Source organism: Falco naumanni, chromosome 2, assembly GCF_017639655.2.
Source record: "Falco naumanni isolate bFalNau1 chromosome 2, bFalNau1.pat, whole genome shotgun sequence".
Taxonomy (NCBI): domain Eukaryota; kingdom Metazoa; phylum Chordata; class Aves; order Falconiformes; family Falconidae; genus Falco; species Falco naumanni.
Window position 1 is genome coordinate 105,607,443 of NC_054055.1, and position 23,431 is coordinate 105,630,873.

The window sequence follows — 23,431 nt, forward strand, 5'->3', positions numbered from 1 at the left end:
CTTGGCATACGCAGTTTTCAAAAGAGCTCCTTTCTTCAAGATTGCGTTTTATTTTATTTTTTTAATTTCTTCTGCTTAGTTTGCTGTAGGCTTTTTTTGGTCTTATTTCTGTTGAGTCATCAGCAACCCCTTCTAATAAGCACCTACATAAAACTTGCTTGATTTTCATAAGCATTGAAAATCCTGCTGACAAGGCCAACTTTTGAAAACAACCTATTTATAAAATGAAACCAATATGTATTACTATTCAATATGCCTAGTTTTGGACTTGAACAACACTGTTTTTTACCACCTTCTCAGATAATGCTACCAGCTATATACATTTAATATTTTCTAACGTATTATTTTCCTTAAAAGTGAGAATACTACTTCTTGGTAACATTTATATCTATTAACAGGATTCCCCAGGCATCTATATAGCCAGCATTTCAGTAACATTTATGTAAATAACTCTAATCCACATAGCTGTCCGTTCAAGACATTATTGTGATTTTTGTTAATCTCCTTTCCAAAGCAAAAATGGAAATTGTTTTGCAGAACAGAAAAGGTCTAATTTTCCACATAAGTAGTTTCACAAAAACAATCTAGTGATTTCTGTTAGGAAACAAAAATCTATATTCAAAGTCAGAAGTATTTTACAAATGCCTGTTATCACAAACATCACCTGTATCTATGACTATTTCTAAGCAGAAATGAGATTATGACTGTTTCCTTGGACACTGTAGTGAAGAGGGAAGGTTCAGATTGATGTCGATATTGGAGAACAGGAAAACATTAATAACATTAAAAGCAGGTTACTTCTTTTTTTCAGATAACTCTAAGTCCTGTCAGTAAAGATAAATAGATAGATCCAGCTAAACTTTACTAGTTTAAATTACCTCCACATAAGTAAACAGTCATCGTGTTTTCAGTAAAACCATACACGTAAGTAGATTTCCAGTTCCTGACCTGTACATATGGACCTTTATCTTTCAGTCCTGGCTAATGTAATTGTATTAGTGTATTGCCTCTCTGAAGGTTATGTTTTATACTAATGTAATATCAGCTTCAATAGAGATATCAGTTAAGTCGTAAAAGAATTAGATTCTCTGGGTCTATGAAATACCAACACAGAACATATGGATATTAAATAGAGCAGCAACTAAATCTTGCTGACCTTTTTGCTTGACCAGTTTTTTCAAAGTGACTAATTTGTAAGTGAAGTAATGCTTTTTTTTTTCTTCTTTTTTTTTGAAAAAGATTGACACTTAAGTGTAGACACCTTAATTTTAAATTGACAAAATCTAAACATTGTCAGCACCTGGAAATGAAAAGGGTCAATATAAAAGGTTAAAGCTTTACTACATTATCTACTGTCTTAAGAGTTTAAGACTTGAAACTACTGTTCTGTCCAGCATCTTGCTTACAGTCAACACAGAGGAACATATAAGATACCTCAACAGTACTGTCATTTTGGTTTAAAAATACAGCAATTTTTCATGCTCAAGCTGAAGTTGACCTGTTAAATCAGTTCACTGGAAACCAAAAAGGAAATGAGAGAAAATAAGATCAGGATAAATTATTTTTTAATTGACTAAAATATCAGTGTATTTTAAGGAATGTAAGACTACATAATGATAGATCCAAATAACACAGGCCTGGCTAAAGAAACTTCAATACAGGGAATGAGAGAATAATTGGTGCCAGAGCCAATTTTAAAGGGCAACATAGACATGAGAACACTGAACTGTGTATAAAACTGGTCTTTAATCTTACTGAAACTTCTCAACAGGTATTGATATACTTTCTATAACATATAATGAAAAACATCCAGCAGAACTGAGTAGAAATCATTCCCACCCTGTTTATCAGAACTTTTTCCTCAGCTCTCCAGAATTCTCTGTGTACTTTTGAATGTTTTACAAAGGAAACATTTTTCTCTGTTATAAAAGTTTGCATCTCTCTAGACTTTTTCTCTTAGCATAGCTATGTATTCAGAAAACAGACTTCCAGTAAGTCACTCCATTATACCTGCCCATTTTACAAATGGTTAACCTGAGGCAAATTAAACAAAATGACTGAACTCACATAGATAAACTGTGCAGTTGGGAATAAAACTGAACACGATTCCCATAGCTTGCTGTAACCAAAAGTCATAATCCTTGCAAAATCAGCATTAGTGCTTAATGAAATTCAAGATGTAATTCCACTTGTTTATTTAAAAAGAAGCATAAAACTGAAGTTAATATCAGCTTACATTCAGCATCAAAAAATAAACTAAACAGGATGAAATTGGGAATATGACACCTTAGCCATTAACGCTGATAGATGGATTCAATTAGGTTCTCAATGGATGACAATCATATTAATATTAGATAAATCAGTTTTGATAGACATTCCTACCATGGACAATGCTTTTTAGATTTTTCTCAAAATCAAGGATTATGTTGATCTAGTTTTCCTACATTCAGTCTAATTGTTAAAGAAAAAGTATCTGAAGTATTCTAGAAAACTAGGGACTTTGTCTTGACATATTTGCAGGGTAAGTCCAAGGACAAGAAGAAGGTATTAGCTGACTGAATCCTTTTAACTGGCTACCTATATGTGAGTGAAAAGTGACCTGAACAGTTCAGGACAGAAATTTCAGGAATTTGACACAGAAAATTAGCACTGAAAACCAGAATTCAGAATCAAGTTTGCTTTCTCTAGAAAAAATAGTTTAGTTCCTCCCATCTTTTTCCCCCTGCTTGCGTATTAATAATTAGATTCTGTCATAGAGACCGGGGCCTTTTCCAGCTACTGCTTTACAATCTCTCACTGCCAGCAAATAAAAAAGCAAGCATTTTCCATTGTCAAGAATTTGTGGCCTAATGAGACAAAATAAAAAGAGAATGAAGGGGGGGCGGGGGGAGAACAAACCGCCCCAAAAACAGGGAAGAGAGGCACATAATCCAATATTACTCACTATGAGATGGTTCCGTAAATAGGAACAGAAAAGAAGCTTATGCATTTAAGATTCAGTATCCAGTACACAAGCCTGTGAAGCTTTTGTAAAAACTTCATGAAGATATTTAATTAATGGTTTAACAAGTCAGTCAGTTGCCTCAGGGGCTGACAAACCAAAGGAAAATCCTTCAGTAAGTTCTTATCAGTAGACATAGTGATAAGCATGCCTCCAAGACACAGCCTGAGTACATAGTGTAATATTTATAAAATATTAGAAAAAGCCCACAACTATAATCAGAGATATCCACAAACTGTGGAAATTTATGCTTTCTTTCTTAATAATGTACAACATTAATGCTGGTTGTCTTACAACAAGGCGATTTAGGATACCAAATTACAGACAACTCTTATTAATTCTGACCAGGTAAGGCAGACTTTGTAAAAAATTACTTACTTTGAATTTAGCAGCAGTTCTTTAATTTGGGCTCTACATATTTTGTTTTTCTTCATTCTCCTTTTCATTAAATTTTGAATTCTAAGTCACATTAAGGAATTAACATTGTATTCTAATTATTTACATCTCCTGAGATCCATATTGCACAACAGAAAAATTTAAATCCACATTTAACTTATGGCATGTTAAGATAACGGTGTCAAGTCAAAGGAAGCTAACATTTAAAATGAATCTAACATTGTTCAGATTGCAAAGGAAATGAAAAATTGATGCAATCTGTTGTACGTCCCTTTTAAAAATACAAGGACCTTTTAATTTGCCTGAAATAATATAAGAAGATGCGCATTTTTCAGGTCTAAAACAGAAATGTGCACTGATATGAAGTATCTGAGATACCTTATATCCCAGGACTGATGCATATCTTTGTTAAAATAGAATATAGAGTGGATGGATATTAAAACTTTTACGAATGTTATATGGTGTTCCCAAATGACATAACTATACTATGTTTATGTCATTGATATCATAAAAAAAACACACACAAACTTAAAAGCAGTTCCATTTTCAAAACATACTACACTTTAAAAATTACGTAATATACCCTTGAAATTTATTCAATGAAACACTCTGATGTCCTAGGGGTGTCTAAAGCCATACCTCCTGAATGTCATTGAAATGGAGAGTTAGGGTTAGAATCTGTTTTTACAGATGGGGAAAATATTATCTTTGTTATCAGTGTTGCTGAACTGTATTGGTTATTTATTCATTGCATAAATGCAGTATGTTTTTACCTGATGAATTTGCGTGCAAAAGTTGAGACCTTTGCTTGTATTGCTTTTGAGACATGAACTCATTGTTTCAGCTTTATTTGTTTCTGCTCAAATAGGAGGATACCATATCAATATAATATTTTAGTTACCTTTTACATTTATCTCACTTGCTGGTGACCTGAGTGCAATTCAGTTTGTGTGAGTTCATTCACCCATTAACGCTGAATCTAGCTTTAGACATTATAACAAAATTGGAGAGCAAATGCTTTTAAAATGCAGTTAAGAAATGAAGGTTGCATAGCTTAATAGACTGTGATAGAAAATCATGACACATTAAAGCAATGTGTTATGATGTGTAGACTTCAACTGAACTTACCTATACCAACTGATTTCAGGTGGAGGTGATCCAGTGGCTCTGCAGAACAAAGTTATTGCTTCTCCCCGATCTGCAGTGGCATTAAAGGACTTCTGTAGCAGAGTAATTGCAGGGGGAACTGAAAAATAAAACATTATGTCCTATTACTGAAAAACTAAATTGTTTCATGTGTTTCTTGAGAAATTTAAAGCACAGGATAGGATCCTTTACTAATTTTGGAATTTATGGTTACACTTAGGGATCAATTTACACTTGTAACCTGTAACACATGTTACATGAATCACTATTACTAGATTTTTAATATTATCAGGACATTTATAAACTTTTTTCCCCCCTCAATAGAATAAATTTTTAAAAGCTTTTTTCAGCAGTCCTTCAATTTTCTTACAGAAAAATTTTAAGTGACTGAAGTTACACCTAGCATGTATAAGACACAACGGAGTTATGATGGGCACTAATTTACCTATCTCAAATGAAAATATCTCTCTAGTCTTTTTTCTCTTTCATTCAATTATAAAGCTAACATGCAAATATGTACTTATGTCAGACAGTCCTTTTTAAAACAGGTGTCAGTATGTAGTAGTTGATTGTGTGTATTTAATTCTCTTTACTGAACTCCTGCATATTTCCTGGGCAGGAGTTTCACCAGCTTCAAAAGGTGAAATGTGATAGAACCCAATGGAAACAATCTACTTTTGGAAATTTTATTTCCAGAAATTGTAATTGTGGTCTGAGAGTGACATATTTTGTCTGTTCTTGATGGGATGAAGTTATGACTAAAATTGTAACAGTTTGCAGGGAACTTCTATCCAGCAGGAAAAAAGAAAAAAAAAAAAAAAAAAAAAAAAAAAAAAAAAAAAAGCAATAGGATTTAAGACAAAACAACTCAAATGCTGATATTTAACATCTCTGCTCATATGGTAATTTTAAGACAGCTGTCCCTAGTCCCTAACATGTTTCCATTAACTATCAAACAAACAGACAAATAAAAACAATCCCAGCAGACTGGAAGAGGATACATGGGAAAGAAGGAATGTCAGGGAAAGTGAAAGGAAAGGGAAAAGAAGATTAGATCTTCAGAACTATATGTCTCTCTTAGCAAAAACATCCTGTCATCAGAATGACTCAGTTTTTAGCTTGAACTTTCACTAGAGAAAAGAAGAAAAAACAGGCAACCCCAATGTATTTGCTTTTGGCTTCCCTTTGTACTTCTGCACAAACTTTTCCCACAACCGTTGAGAAACAACTTCATTTGCTTTGCACCAAATATTTCAGTTTTAATTAGAAGTCTTTCCACCTTCTGAACCTTAAATATATAAAATTATTTTGAATGTAATGTACCAGAATTACCAACGATCAGTAAGTAAATGTTGTTATATACTTCTGTGTTGCACAGATCACTTCTTTCCTCTCTGAAATTGCATGGGACATTACCCAGAATACAAAACAGTTCTGTTGTGCAACAACAACTTATCCATCTTTCACGAAAAAAGGCCACTTATAAAGCATTTAATACATTTTAGCCATTTTGCAATGCATTCTAACGTCTAGGCCTGGAAAAATACTCAGTAACATGAGAAGGTGAAACAATTCTTGCCAGAAGTAGCAGGTTCTTTGCTGCTCACAACTAACTGCAGGACTGTGAAATGCAGCACGTTACTGTAGTGCTTCAATGTTCAAAGAGTTACTGCAATAACAATGAAATGAAATATTATTTCTTCTTTTCAAAAGTCAAATTTTGTTTTTCTCATCATTTTTTTATGGGAAAAGATCTGCTTTTCTTTGGTTTTTTTCTTGTATGTATGTAGGATGGAACTAAAGCGTGAACCTAAAAGAGGAAAAGCCAAATCTATACTGGCAAGTCTCTCACATTTCACACTTAAAGCAAAGTGGCACAATCCAGTCACATTTAGAGTGAAAACAATTTTTTCATTAATGTCAGTTGAGATCAGGATGTCTATTCCATTTACGGAACTGCCCAGACAGTGAAGAAAACTTAAAGAAATAAATCAACAAGACCACTGGGGGTGGGGATTGGAGAGAGAGAGGGGGAAAAAAAAAAAGAGAAAAAAAGCAGGTTTTGTTTTCAGGAAGACTGGAATTATTTTGTTCTATTATACATTAACCACCTTTTTTTCAAAAAACAAAGGAAACCAAAACATCCTGCCATTTAGACCACACTGTAAATACCAGCAGTGAAAAAATGCTATATAAATTTCAGTGTTGCTAGTAGAAAAAGATACCTAAACACTAGATTTCATAGAGATATTCCAACTCAAGTGTATTTCAAGTTATTACCCATTATACCCCCAATATTCCATAAATTAAAAACTACATTTTATATATCAAGCTTTGTTACAAGATTTTAATTATTTTAAAATCTGCATTCTGTTCAGATATAATTTTTGAAGCATTTTACCAAAAAACCCTACATTATAACAAACAGCAAGCTAAAACTAAGGATGTTTTCTAAAATATACTTATGTTGTTTTCACAGATTTTTATGTTAAGTATGTTTCACATATAATTTCTTCCCTATCTGAAATTTCCTGGGCTACAGATTGGATATGGAAATACCATGTCCCCAGAACAACGAATCTCCAAATTCATGGACTGATAATCTAGGGAAATGTATTTTAACACTTCCTTTTCAAATTTACTCAGCTTTCATCTTTTCCATAAGTTGGTAGCGAGAGGATTTCTGCTGCATTTCCAGGCCTTCACCGTCAAACTCTTCACCACAGAATCCCAGTCTTGCAACACTAACCAGAACACTGAATAGTGCTTTCAAAATAGTTTCTTTTACACTTTATAGTTTTTAAAACTATGTGCATGTGACTTGAGTCATAACTGCGGCTATGGTCAGCTAGTTTTGAACCTGGTATATAAAAGAACATACTCTACTACAGTCTGACAGAAATGTTACCCATTTCATTTCTACTTCCTGTTATTTACATCTTTCTCAGGAGTGAATTAGCCAATATTGTATCAACCAGCTTAGCGGCCAGGCACAGTAGAGAATGGAAGAAATATTTTCAAGACACATACCATTGTCTTCTCTAATTCCTTCTCTTCAAAATGAAATACATCTCTACAACATTAACTTTATGTGTAGATGTAAGTGACCACTATGTTCAACTATTTAATAATTTTATTCTTGTGGTTGCAAGGTCAACCCTTCATTTTATAGTAATAGTTCTAGTGGTGGTTCATTTTTCTTGCCTCCACATACCAGAAGAAACCATTCTGTAGGCAAGTATCATCCACATGGGCAGAGACGACTCATTTATGTCCAAAATGGCCCAAGAGGGAATTTATATCTTGTTCTTAAATATGAGATTTATGTTTCATACTAGATTTAATTTTCTCCTCCTCTTGAGAGGATTTGATCTCATACCATCTACCTGTGAGAAAGTGGTCTTCATTACTTTGTTTTAAGGTTGGGGTGCTCTCAACCTCTCAAAATGTTTTTCTACTGTCTCTCTCCTCCCTCTTTAGATGGACAGAGGCAAGGAAACAGTACTGAATGAAGTTCTTGTTCACAGAAGAGGTGACCTTAGTTCAAATCTTTGTCCTGAATCAGAGCATGTATGGGTCACCTGCAGCATGGATAACACTCTATCTAGAGGGCAATGAGTAAAAAGATAGCTAATATCTTTCTTCTTTAATTAAAACTTTGTCACTGTCCTTGCAAAAGGGAATCCAGGATTTCACACAGTTGTACCATAGCTTACATTTTTGAGTGAAGTACATATAAGCATTGGAGTACATCATATCTGCAGAAGTATAAACAATATCAACTCTTGCTCTATAATAAAGAAGATATTTGAAAAGCAACATACTCATATACTATTTGCAGAAGAGAAACATCATACATGGAGAATTCTTCCACTCCCAAAATAAATCAGCAAAGCTACAACACCAGCCCCTATATTCCTCCTGAGAATATATTTCTACTGTAAACCCTAAATACAAGTGTAAAGAGCAAAGACTAATAATATTAATTTAATTATTAATATAATAATTCTCTATAGTCTCCTCTCCCTACAAACTGTCACAAAACCTTTAAATTTTTAAGCCTTGAAAGTATGCATTCTGTGGTGTGCCAGCTTTCCTATAATATTCCTATTTCTATGTTCTTTAGCTGTGGTTTATCCAGCTTTGGAGACCTTGTATACTTCTTACTATGTGTTTGTATAGATCTTAGATCTTTCTGTAGATTCTGTAGGCACTATTGTAATACAAGTAAATAAACAGTAAAGTTCTAACTTTTAATAGTTTCTACATACAAACACTGTCATGATAACTTTTTATACTAAGCTTTGGTTATCCTCCTAAGCCAATATTATTGCTTACTTTTTTGGAAAAAAGAATACATGGTGGAAATACAGCTGAGTACCTTTTAGTGACCTACAGACTGCTCCATTGCTCCTTTTTCCCCATTTTCTTTTCTGAATCAAATTCATTCATAGGTTTTCCTTTTCTCCAAAGAGTACTACAATTTTTCTTTCTTTCAAATTTTTAATATTGCTCTAAAAGCCTTCTTGGGCCAAATTTAATACATTCAGCTTTTTATATTAAAACATATTTATTCCTACAAATGAAGCAGAAAACAGCTCTTAATTGATACCACTCTACATGAGCAACCGCGTCAGAATCAGTTAGCAACTCCTGCTCCCAACTCTGTGAACTGAAGTCTAGAGGTAAAGAGAGTGTTAGCATTCTTGTCTAGAGTCATAATAAACATATGAAGAAGCAAATTTGTGGATATAAACCACCAATAGGTGATGTGAAGTCAGACTATAGCTGCAATCTGACATTTTAGGTTAAAGTAGGCTCCCTCTCATCTCAACTGAATGTAAATATCAGATAGAAATGCAAGGTCTTCAGAATGTAGGTTCATAACCATGTACATAAATAGCAGCAGAAGAAAATGTCACTGAGGATTTAAAATACTATCAGATGTGCTGTTGGAACTGTGCATAACCAGGACTCAAGGTAACACAGCACCACAATGCACAGAGAGGAATGCAATTTGTTGGGGGAGCTTCACAGTACGTAGAACATGTACTGCTATATTCTATCACAATACGTAGGATAATCACCCATTTCCTTGCCACTGTCTGTATACTATCTACAATAATATAAAAATTCTGTTTCAAAGTTTGCTGCTTGACTATATGGATTAAATAACACTTGTGTCAGAATCTGATCTTTGTCCTGAAATTAATGGAAAATTCAACTTACATAATAACTTTTGTAAACTGAGGTTTGCCAAGAAGGACCAGTCAAGGACAAAGCATCTAAACTCAGAACCTAATAAGCCTGATGGAAGCAGTTTCATTGAAAAACAACATTAAACAGAAAGCTTAGATTAAAAATCCCCTTTATGAACTGTGTCCTTTCCAGACAATATATGAAGAGAGATTTATTTTTCACCAGGTCAACCCTGAATTTATGAGGGAGGTTGAGCTAAACGTTCCATATTGTCTTAAACCATTCATATTCCATCTTAGGGTTGTATTATAAACCAATAAAATATATAATGCCACTTTTCAGAAAACTTGTTATGTATTTTACTCCTCATAAAAATAAAATGTTAAAAATCTATACATAATACTGTTAATCTTAGTAAAATACATGTTGCTTTTTGGACAGTTAAAATATGTAAATGCAATGAAGGCAAATAACTATGAAAAATCAAGCGTGGATTTTTAACAAATGACAAAAACCTGAAAAACAAAGGGTGAACTGAACTACTATATATTATAATCTGAAACTCATTTGTTGCAGTGATTATTTTGTGAATGATTAAAAACAATGATCCAGGTTTTACATATATATATACTGATATTATGAAATGCAATTAATTGTACTTACACAGTATAGATTTTTTTTCAAATATTAAACAAATACATTTGTAGGAAAACAATACTAAACAGACATGACAACTATATTATCTAGTTTAATCAGGATATTTTAGAAGCTGATATATTTTAAAATAAACTATGATAATAAAGTAAGAAGTCAATTCAATAACTTTTACTCCTTACCATTCACAATAACAATTATGTCCCGAAAGTCAATTTCTCCTCTTGCTTCCACTCTTCCTTCACATCTGTATACTCCTTCATCACTTTTATTGATGTTAAGAATTTGGAGATTATTGTTTGCTAATACTGCAAATCGATCTAGAAAGGCAAGTAAGAGATCAAGTACTGTTAGTAAACCAAGACATGAGGAATGCTAACTTAATGAGTTATATTTATGTACTTTCTCCGTACAATCAGAATGCTCATTGGCAAAACATTTCTCAGTTTAAAAGTAAAATCTCAGCTGATAAATTTGGTTTTTTCCTACTCCAAAATATATTGCTGTTTCCTAAAATTCAATGTGGATTTTTCATCCATAACTTCCTACTTACTTTGAGGAGTCATTGAATGTAAGTTAAATTTATGAATTGTTGCAAAATGAGTGGAATATTCATTAACACCTACACAGAATATCAAACAGATTAAAGAAATGGAAAAAAGATAAATCAAGCAATTTATAACAGAATAAGTCAGAATATGTCTTCCCTCTCTCATCTAAATTAACCAAGTGTCTTTGTGCCCATTTTGCAGCTTATGCTTAATCTTTTCTCAGCTTGCTTGCCTTCTTTCCTTCCTCCTGTTTCTTTGCTCATTCACTATTACTCAGTTTTGAGTAATATAATAATAACAATGAGGATATTTCTTATTATCGTACTCTGATTTGATTGGTAATAAATCAAATTATTTTTTCATGAAGTAAGTTTTCCCTGTGAAGGTAATTGGGGAATGATGTCTCTCCCTGCCCTCATTTTGACCCATGAAGCTTCCATTGTATTTTCCCTCCTCTGTCCAGTTGAGGAGGAGGAGTGGAGAGTGGCTTTGGTGGGCACCTGGCATCCAGCGAGAGTCAACCCACCACACCTGTTGCGAAGGGTAAGTGAGAGAGTGGCTGGGTGGGTGCCTGGAAACTGGCCAAGGTCAATCCACCATAACTAGTCAATATTAATGGAGTCTTTGGAGAAGAATTACTTCCTGCAATTCACCACACTTAGTTTTTGAAGAACCTGTGTACATGTTATTCCTTTCAGTATTGAAGGATGATGAGATTTACTAGTTTTCAGTTTTAACTAGCAACCAAGTGTCATTTTTTCACTTTGCTTTCCATTTTGATTCTGCTAGATTTTTAAAGTGTGCTAGATTTCTCATGACACAACACTGATATTGAAAAACAGTGATAAACAACACTTGGTAGAAAAGCTTTTACGTAGTCATAAAGTTAAGAGTCTATTCATAGAAGATATATATGTACATACATATTTACTAACAAAACAGCTTTTTATGCCTTGTCAGTTCTGTTTTGTTACCAAGAACTCTTTCAGAAAATTAAGAAAGACATGAAAAAAGAAAATGTAATTATGCTTCACCAGACAGAGTTTTAAAGGAAATCAATAACCTCAGCACTTTTACGCTAATTGTGTCTAGTTTATTAAAGTCATGCTTGAACATTAATGCCATTTCACACACTACCACATACAAATTATATAATATTTTTCTTTCCTGTGCCTACACAATTCCCAGAGAGCTATGCTTCAATATGTTTTGGAAAGGTGATATGTAGCCCCTCTTTAAGCATTGGTAACCTTTCTTTTTTGTGGTATTTTTTTGTTTTTAACATAAATATTTAATATGTGAGGTGAACGAGAGGACTGGAGATCACCTTTATTGCTTTAAAATGCTGAAAAAAGTTTCATTTAGTAACAGGAAACAAAAACTGTAGATGTTGAATGGCTATCTTTTAAACTTTTGAAGAATAATATAATGGATACAGCAGAGAGATTCTCATGAGTAAAGTAGGTATAGCAGAAGAAAAAGATTTTCGGTCTTTTTCTGCCACTAATACCGTCTACATAGAGACAAAATTAATGTGCCTTGTATTTTAAGGCAACTTAAAAAATGAAATATGAATTGAATGTGTGACTTTAGAAACCATTGCTCTCCATGTTTTATGCTTTGGTAGGTTAGTGAAAGAACAGTTCACACTGCTGTAAAAATGCTACTAAGTATAAGATTATATTCTTCTCATTCAACAGGAATCAATTGTGCGTAGACCAGCTAGGTCAACAAATGCACTGCAATCTTGACAGACAGAGGTTAGATCTGGGTGGACTCATATATACTATGGTACACTCAGGAGGTTCAGAGCAGTGGAATAAACTAGTAATACAACATGATTCACAGGAAAGCTATGCACACATAAAGTTCACTGTCCTGTGGATATCCTAATAAAAATTGTGTCCTATACTAAACAGATTACAGTTGGTGGATGTGGACAATGACTGGGTACTACACTCCTGTTGGTCACTCTGTTTCTGGACTCAACTCATTCAACTTCAAATGCCTAATTTAGCACAGTTGCACCATCTTCCCCTTCAGTCAAATCAAATGTTAAGCGGTATGGAGGGCAAGAGGGATTGCCTATATTTTTTCAGTGCTTCATAATCAGAGCTTGAGGAAAAAAAACATAATAGTATTACATAATTAAGAGCATGAAATAACAGAATATATCAAAGCATACAGAAAACATGAAGGATGCACCAGTCCCCAATATTTTCTATCCAGTTTTATACAAGATACTATTTTCTACATGAATTATAGGTACATAACACACATATGCTATATTTATAGAAAACCGCTAATCTGATAGCGGAATTCTCACATACCTTAATGATTTGAGCAGCAACACAATAAAACATGCATATTTATACAGATAGTGGGCAATATATATGTAGCATATTTGTACTAACTGGGGCAGTTATCCTACTTCTAAAGTCAACTCCAACCATAAACTAATATAAACATGTCTGTACACACAATTTCTACATTTGCTTTAAGCAATGTAGAATGAGTTGCATTTAATGTCCTTTGAAGCCCTAGTATTGTGTAATTGCAAATTATTGCAAATAATTGCAAATAACTGCAAACAAATTGCAAAGCAAAACACTCACAACTCCACATAAGATCTGATGAATGAAAACAAGCCCATTCACTTTCAGAGCTAGCAAAATGTCCCTAAGTCTCTTACAATGGAATTATGAGTCATGACAATTCAGCTGTAGATAACAAAAAAGAAAACCTTAGAACATTTCAAGGAAATGATGCTTTATATATTGCCCTATTAAATCTTAAGGAATGCAAGACCAGAAAGACTTTTGGAGGTCACTGTTCACCTAGGATTGTTGTGTTCTTTTCTTTTAGCAAGGAATGATGGACAGCCACTCCCACAGTTTCTTTCTTACTTTGTTCATAGAACTGAAAAGAGCATATAAATCCTAGGATGATCTACCAGTAGAGCAGATAAGGTTTTGGGAACATTCAAAATTAATTCATAACGGTGAGAGGCGATTTCACCTATGGCTATTTCAGCTACAGGCCTACTACACAGGAAAAATCTTTTAAATCTTCACTTCTGATTTTCAGCACAGGCCTTCTGGGAGAAGAAATCAATCTTATGTTCAAATGGAACATACAAACATAGATACTAGCAACTGTCAAGAATTTGCAAAGCTGAAATAGTCAAAAGTCTGTGCTGCAAAAATCCTACTAGTTGTAACATATACAACAGAATGGGCAAGAATATAACAGAAAAGCCATGAAATTAAAGTAATGTCATTATCTCATGTCTTCCTACTATCCCAGAGCTAAATGCTTAAAATTGAAGCTGCTTTCTCATAATCCTAAAAAACCTGCAACATACAATTCAGTTTGCATATGAAATTATTCAGTATTTTAGCTTACTATGAACTAAACCCCAACAAAAATATTAGTTACTTCTTTTTTAATAGGCACCATATAAAATATGACAGACAAATCTGATGCTACTTTATTTTAAATTATGTGAATAGGTTATAGGAACTGATCCTTTATTGGAAATTTTTAAGCTGGAAATTTAATAAAAAAAAGAGTCTTTTTATTTCACAAGGCATGAGAAAAGATGTAAGAAAAAAAACTGTAAGACTTTGGGTATTATCTTTTTCCACCTGCATTATAAACCCATATAGACATAACCAAAACTCAGAAAGATCACAATGTCCTATTTTTACATAATTGAAAAGGTCACTTCCTCCCAAGCATAACTGAGATCTTATTTGGGTACTGCTCTAGATCAGAACATAAGGAAAGTATATTGTTTAAATTAAAACCGTTTTCTGTTTTCATACCTTGTCACATTTCAAGCATTGTGAGAGAAAATGGTGAAAAAGACAAATTTACACATTGAAATTTAACATCTCAGAATTTTACAAGATTATTTTGAAAAAGAAATAAAATGTTGCATTATTTCCATTGCTAACCCTACATCAGCCAGATTGTTTGGAAAAACAAATAAAATGCCAATAATAAAAAAAAAAAGAAAGAGAGATTTCCTGAGGCAGTTTTACTTTTTCAAGCTCTGAGCTGCATCCTGGAAAAAGACTTTTTGCTAAACAGCCAAATTTTGTTTTGTCTTCAGAGTTCTTATTTGTCAAAATCTTCTGTGTATTACCTGCACTCATTATTTATTTACATGTATCAAAATTTCAACTAATTTTTTCTAAGGGTAGAAGTTTGCTCTATCTTCTTTATGTCTAGATGACAGAAAGGACAGGAAATACTAAATAAGAAAGTTTATTTAAATTTTCCTTTCAAAATGGAGAGGAGTTTGAGTCCAGAAACATCAAACAAGCTTATTTTTTCCACACCAACTGCTCCATATTTATGTGATGTCATAAGAGACTAAATATAACTTTTCATTTTCACTTTAAATAAAAATAATATCTAATTTCAAAAGAACAATAATTTTAAGTGCACACACTGCAACCTTAACTTTTAGTACATGCAGAGATAAAGACTGATGAGAAGGTGGATCAGCTGTTCATCAACAATGTTAGTTTCATTTCCAGAGAAAACATGGAAAATCTTGTTTTCCATAAAGGCAAAGACAACTATTGAGACAGCACTGAAAAAATGGTTCACAGTATTTGAGGGTGTAAATCAAATAAATTCTATATGCCTAATTAATTGTCTCTCTACAGGCTTAAAACTTGCATATGGGGAAGATGAGATCAATCTTCGCCTGACTTTATCAATCTAGCTTTTAGGGTATCTAGCCTAAGCAGATCACCTATATCTCTGTTGCTTGTAACTCAAAGGGTAACTTACACTCATACAAATAAACTCTCACAATAGTGCAAAAAATCTATTGACCTGGAATTCTCTGAGCTACTGTGCAAGTATACCAAAATCAATGAAGTGTTTGGTCAGTGTCATAGCTTTGTATGCACATTGAAGTTTGTCTGTGTATGTTATAAAAATGTATTAAACTCCTACATACATGGCAGTCCAGGAAGAGTTCCTGTGAAGGAGCTCCCAGCAATCTTTGTCACTTTGACCCTCATGTTACATCTAGACAGAATTCCCAATTAGAAAAAATGATACATGAAGGAAACCATTGCATATGGATTCTCTATAGACTACAGAACCTGGTTAAATTCTACCAAGGTGCTGGGCTAATCAAAATCCTCCACTATAAATGTGATTAGTCTTCTTTTACAATATATTTTAATATTAATTAGAATGTATAACTTAAAGAGTTACCAAAATACTAACTGTCAGCAATAGTTGTGACTTCCTCATTCCTATACAACCAGCTGACAATGGGAGCAGGTGAACTAGTAACGCGGCAAACAACTTCTGCATCTTCTCCCTGTCTGAACTCTTGTGGAGATATTATGTCTCGGAAAGTGAGCTTTTCTGAAAAGGAAGAAAACAGAATACAGTAAGAGTTACCAGTTCACTTAGCATTAAAATTATATGTGACACCAATTTAGGTAAACTGACTATTAAGCCTTCTCATTGTGACAATACAGAATTATTTATATAATATAATTTTCCCGGGTAAGACTCAAACGGTCTTGGACCATATACAATCATTTTGCATTATGAAAATCTTTGCTTTATTTATATAAACTAGGCATGTTTTAGAAATACATTTTTCAGTGTTTTCAGTCTTCCAGAGCCCAGTTTTGAAACTCTATTTGTTTAGAGGCTTATATATTCAGGTTAATAGAACATTTTCTGTCTTGTGTGTTTTATACCTTATGATCTTATTACTGAATTAAAACTTCATTTTTTTATTCCATCAAAATCATCCAGATTATTTGGGAAAGTTTAATTAAAAAGGTGGAATTTTAGCTTCACTGACTATGAAAAACATAAGCTATGTAAAACACAAAATCTTAAAAGCCAATGGGAAACTATATGGAAAAAATGTAGTATTATCAAGTCATAAGAATTTGTAGTATTTTTCTTGAAGAAATAACCAAGATTTTTTTTTTTTTTTTTTTTTTAGGACTGATGAAGCTTTTTATTTTACCAACCACAAATAACCAAACGGGATACTTAATTTTGTTAGTGGGTTGAATAAGTTCAGTATTACTATAATTTAGTGTTAGAAGTCCAAAGTGGCATTAATCCATGATCTCATGAAAGATCTAACGCAGAAACAAATTGCCTGACAAAATCTTGCACACAAAAGAAACAAATTGATCTATGGTCAGACCTATGGATCAAAGACTGCCAATTACATTTCAGAAGGCACTTTGGAGAACATAAGTCAGAGATGTAAGTCCATCTCCCCTTTTTGTATTGATATGAGTGAGGCTCAAATAATCCACAATTACCAAAGCAGAGGGAGCACACTTTTATTACATATATCTCTTGTGTAGTTTCACAAAGTATTTGTGTGAAATATTTGAAGTATTTGACCATATGTAAGTCAGAAGAAAAACTCTCACAGACATCAGTGACTACTGAACTAGACCCTAGAAATACAGTGTATCTGCCTTTTTCCTTACAATACATCACAAATACGAATAATTAAGCTTTTATATGTCAGTTCCCACAAACCTTCACATTTCCTGTGTAGGTCTTCAGAATTACCTAACCTCAGAATTCTTAAAATTAGCACATGTGAATACTTCAAAAGATTTGAGCCTTGCTCAACAGTTTGCTAATGAAGTGACTGGCATTGTGAAGCATACAAATGGCACAAAATTTGAAATCCTTTGAACTGCCAGCTTTCAAGCCATCGTGTAATCACTTTTGACTGCTATGACTATTTTAATGTTTGTTTTATCAATAGATTTTTTAAAAAATATGTCTTTTGTTATCCGAGTAATCTGTATCTTTCAGAAGTAATGCTTTATGATTCTTTTCTGTATTTTCTGTCTCACCGCAATTCCTTAGTGCTCAGTCCATCCATAATTTTTTAATGAATGTTAAAAAAAAACTATTCCCCAATGAAATTAGAGAATAATTCAGCTGAAAGGCTGCTGGCATATGTCTCACACTTTCATCAGCAAAGGCCTTGCCTTATATCTTCTCTGTGTAGTTGTTTAATGTATTGTTCTTAGGCAGTTTTGATTGTTCTAAGGAATATAGTACAAAGTTAAGCTATTTAAATAAATTTTAAACCAAACCAACCAAACAGCCAACCAAACAAAAAATCTCTTGAGGAATCTCTTACTATAACAGAATGTATTTACTTTTCAAATGTACTCCTCAATTAGTTTGTAATTTACATGCATCTTTGTTGCTTATCACAGTAAGCTTCAATGTTTTATGGCAAATTCCATTATACGGCCAAAATCAGGAAAAGGCTGACAAAAAAATAACTAATTCCACCTTTTTAATTACATATATTGTACTTCCTGCACTTATATTTATGCACATACTTGAAATAGATTGTAGGTATATTTATAATAAGAATTACATTGGCATAAATTTTTTCTCATATTTTGTCTTTTCCCTGAGAGGCATAGAGTGCACGCTCAGAATATGGCATTCTGAGATACAAAGAAAAAGTGATCTACAATATTACAAAGTGACTATCCACTTCCTTAAGTCTTCATCATCATGTCTATTAATGAAACTGTGGAAAATGCAATTATTTGTAACATAAGTTTCAGAGCCTGGGAAGATATTTTGATAGGCTTTACTTTCTCAATAGCAGTAGCTCTTAAAACATAAGTCTTTAATTTTTTAATTTATAATATTTTACTTACGATAAATTTCCAAAACAACAGTAGCTTCTTGAGTTTGTCCTTTAGCATCTGTTGCTTGACACCGATATATACCAGCATCTTCTATATCTGCATTATAAATGGTTAGACGTGATCGAACACCTTCTTTCTGAACAACCACTCTTTGACTAGAAACAATCTTCTCTCCTTGTGGATTGTACCAATCTATGCTGTCAGGTTCACCAATGGCTACAAACAAAACCAAAAAACAATCCAATATTAGAAGGTCTGGCAGACATTAAGCAACATATATACTTCACCAATACACAAAACACAATGTCAGAGAATTGCTAAATTATGAGTGTTGTGAGAAAGTCTGTAGAAAGACAAGCGAGACAAAACTGCATGCAGACGTATGATTGCTGAGACAGGATAAATAGCAGCTCAAGGGTTCAAGAGGGGAAAAAAAAACACCACAGAAAGATATAAAGTCTTAAAGGAAAGAAACAGGCTGTGCAGCAGTCACTGGATGAACAGGTAAAGTCATAAGTCAGTCGTGTTGTCAGTGTAGTCATGCCATGTGTCAGTCATTAGAAGATGGCAACTCAGCAACATCAAGGATCCACATCAGAGAGCTGCAAATGCATACTCCTCTTCTCCTGACTGATATCTCACCCACCAGAAAAGACTCTTTGGATGTCTCTTTAGATTGGAAAGTATACTAAAGCTAAGCCTAGTAGCTTATTTAGCTCCTTAGCTTAGACAAGTGAAAATATTTTAACTAAAGAAGCATCCTAACAAATATAAATTACCTGTACTGATAGAGACAATTCAAATTGAGTGATTCAGAGCCTGAAATGAATAGTTACTAGACTGGAAACATGAAGATATTGAAGAACTACTATTTATCACATTTCTCACAAGTCAATGTGAATATACAAATATATGCTAATTTAAATTAATATTGAGAATCAATGATTTCAGTTTCAAATCACATAGAAGGTTCAAAATATAACAAAAAATATGTAAGTACAAGTAAAATGAGTAAATACCTGTGCATGTGAAGAACTTGGATTCACCAACACTGAGCTCAACTTTGCTAAGTGAAATCGTAACTTGAAGTAGAGCTGAAAGATATAAAGTAAATTGTCAGTAAATGTTGGCATTTATAATTTTAAATTTTATATATTCAGTTTTTGTATTTTCTCATTCTATACTATAGAGCCTATTAAACAAATCTCAGAAGTTTCAGCTAAGCAGTGTATCTTTTGAGCTGGAGTATATAGAGGGAGGTAGAGAAATAATCAAAATAATGAAAAGATGTTGCATGAAGGGTAACAGCCTCACATCCTAAAACTGAGGATAAAATTAAAGAAAAAGAGATAGAAATACACATGAACATAAACCCCAAACCTAAATGAGAACAAGGTGATGCAGAACACTTGACATCGGCTGACCAAGAATAAATCATGCCTGACCAATTCCACTGTCTTCTAGGATAAAATGACTAGTCTTGTGGGTGAGGAAAACACAGTTGGTGGCAATTACCTTGACTTTACCAAGGCTTTTAACAGTGCCTCCCCCAGTATTCTTATATTGAAGTGTATTGGGTATAAATAGTAAGCTTTTGGTAGCAGGGATGATTGCAGGGGTGACTGCTGTGGGAGGGAGATCAGAGGTTGGGCTGTGACAGACACAGTCAGTTCTAGCCAGCTTCACAATGAACCCACTGCAGGACACAGCTGAGGCAACTGGAGGAGTTTGTGGCACCTCTCAGAACACCGAGAGAGAGGAACAAGAAGGCCAGCATGACAGGAAGCACTCCATGGCACAGCTGGTGACACCCCCGAAGGTACTGTGGCTGTGCATAAGCCCACGCTAGAGCAAGTACACCCTCAAAAGGACTGTGGCCTGTGCATAACCCACAATGGAACAGTGGAAATCAGTTAGAAGGAGCAGTGGAAGAAAAGAGTAAGGAAGAAGGAATGGCAGAAAGAATCACTAGGTATGTCCTCACCCCAACCTCTTGCTTCACCCGTCACCTCACTGAAAGGATGGAGTGTAACCTGCACTGAGGGCGAGTGGAGACTAAGAATGAGGAAAGAGGCATCTGGAACCTCACAAAGGGGAAGAAAGGTGTTTTCCGTAAGCGTTTAAGTATTTGTCATCTTCATTTTCCAATACTGAAGTCAGTAATTAAATGTTTATGTTAATGGTTAATAAATAAAGTTAAATTCCCCAACTAGAGTCTGTTTTGCACACAACAGTAACTTGACAGGAATTTTCCTGTCTATATCTTGACCCGTGAGTTTCCTAACTCCCAATCTTCCTATTTCCATCCCTCTCTTGCTGGAGGTGGGAGAAGAGAGGAAGCAGCTGTGTGGGTGTTTGACCCAACCCACCACATCAAGTTAGGGTGTTACAGTCTGGATGAATGGACAACTAGGCTGGTAAAGGGTGGTAGTAGTAGTAAAGACTATTAGGGCTCTGTCTTGGGATTTGTCCTATTTAACATCCTTATCAATGATGTGAAGGAGGTCATTGACCTAGATAGACTGGAAGAATTTATCAACAGGAAAGCCATAATATTCAGTAAAGATGAATGTTAAGTTCTGCAGCTGGGAGGTAATAACTTGTTGGGAGTCATATAACCAGTCAGGAGAGGCTGGGGAGAGCCAGGCTTACTCAGTCGACAGAAGAAAGAGCTGCAGGGGAACCTAGCAGCCACCCATGTGTATCTATGGGGAATTCATCAAGAAGATGGAGCCAGGCTTTTCACAGTGGTGTATGGCAGTTTGGTGTATTTACGCCTACATGAAAGAAAAGTTGAAATGAGAGGTTCAGGCTGAGCATAAGGAAAAAAAAAAAAAAAAATCATGATGTGGACAGCCAGACAGTGGAGCAGATTGTCCAGAAAGATTACGCATTCAGTTTTTAAGAGCTCACTGGATAAAGCCTTGAACAATCTGTTCTGTCTTTGTAACTGACTATGCTTTGAGCAGGTTAGACTAGACACCAAAAGGAAAACCAAAAAAAGGCAAAGAAAATTGGGTTATTTCAGTAGCAGTTTGCCAAACTAAATTTAACAGAATTGGGTATTTTCTAAAAAAAAAAAAAAAACACCAAAAAACAAACAAACAAACAAAACATCAACAGGAAAAAAAAAACCAAACAACAAAACCAACTACAGATAAATTAAAGATCTGAACAGTAAATAACATTTTTAATGAGATGTCCCGAACTGTGGATACTATTACTGAGGACATCATCATGACTGAACTTACTTTTTGTTTTAATTTTTATTATTGTTTTATACCCTGCCTCCCATAAGACAATAGTCAAGAAGAAAAAAACCAAAAAGCTCCCAAGAACATATCCTACTTCAGGTAAAAGTAAATATCTGTGTGCACTGTTTGCTAATATCCAAACTTTTCAGTTGATAAAGACCATCAGGAAGAGGGCATGAGTGCCTAGAGATCAGGAAGAAACTGAGTGGATTGCAAAAATGTTGAATCTAGAACCAGAGGAGGTACTAGGATCATTCTCATTGCAATAGCAAGGAACACAGTGAAGACTACTTTAGGACACATGCAGAGCACTGACAGAGAAAGAAACTAATGTGCTTGTTATCATCTATGGTCTTTACATCCATGGTACCAGAAGCAAAGGACAAGCTTAAGAGTAGAAAAGGAAATGAGTTTCAGACAAAGTTTTATTTTTGTTTTCATAAGCACTAAGGAGTAATTAGTCACCCAGGAGGCTACTCAAAGCCTCATTTCTTTATTTACCTGTCAGGGTAAGTTTCACTTTAACCTCAAGACATGTAAGTGCTGGTTGGTAACCAAGGTACTAACAAATTCAGAGGTTGGGGAATTTCAAGAGATTAGAGCCCAGGCATTTATTTCAAATCACTGACTCACTTTTTAGCTCCTATGCCACCATGTGACTGGTACTATATTTTTTATAGAGTTTGTAGTCTTGCATAGTTGCTTCAGAAATATATACATTCACATTTCAGCAGTATTGCTTCAAGAACAATTTCATTGCTTAGTTCCAATAACTGTAATAACTGATGTTGAACTATGTAAATACAACAGATTCAGTAATAGATGTTAGATAGAATGTAAGGAACTGCATGATGAGAGATAAAAAGCAAAGTTAGAGAATATTTTTCCTTCATCAATGAAATATACATTTGAGACTGTAACACAGTTTTGGCAAAGGGCAGAACTCTATTTAAAATTCTTAGCACAAGTGCAATTATAAACCGTGGAGACATGCTAGCTACATCTCTGAAACCAAAAGGAAATCATATTTTCTACATATGGCAATTTAATATAAATGAAATAGAAAAATAGAAGACCATCTGTCCAATTTTTCCAGGCTCATAATTTTCCTAGCTCCGTTTCATGTAAATAAAAAAATACTGCTTCACGCAAACCGGAATGAAAAATATTGCCCAAGTGATTAGTCTAGCAATCTGTGCTTGTAGGTAGTCAGCAAATAGTGTCATACTACTCTAGGAGAAGATCAATTAATCACTTACTGAAAGTAAAATATTGGAAAGAGACAACACATCCAGAAAGTTTTATTCCACATTTATTTAAAGAACTGTATAGGCACATTAGGTTATTATAAACTCTGATGGATGGCATGCAATGTACACACAGTTCAAGTGATTGCTGTACACTAAGAGCTAACGGCTTAATATAAAAGGCAGTTGTTTGTACCAGACTGGTCTGAAAGTCTTTGAATACACAGGCAAATGCTTATTTTATCAGGCCAGTGAAGACATTCCAGAAATTCAAGTCCATAAA

General features: G+C 34.0%; 1 protein-coding gene across 1 annotated transcript in view; it reads right to left on the minus strand.

Annotated features, from left to right (window-relative positions):
* Positions 1 to 23,431, minus strand: part of NCAM2 (neural cell adhesion molecule 2) — a 289,954-nt gene that overhangs the window by 116,910 nt on the left and 149,613 nt on the right. Inside the window, exons 2-6 of the mRNA XM_040582866.1 lie at positions 19,667 to 19,741; positions 18,657 to 18,863; positions 16,201 to 16,344; positions 10,579 to 10,716; positions 4,526 to 4,643 (exon numbers count right to left, since the gene is read on the minus strand). Coding sequence (XP_040438800.1) covers positions 4,526 to 4,643; positions 10,579 to 10,716; positions 16,201 to 16,344; positions 18,657 to 18,863; positions 19,667 to 19,741 — 682 coding nt within the window. The remainder of the gene's footprint in view (positions 1 to 4,525; positions 4,644 to 10,578; positions 10,717 to 16,200; positions 16,345 to 18,656; positions 18,864 to 19,666; positions 19,742 to 23,431) is intronic.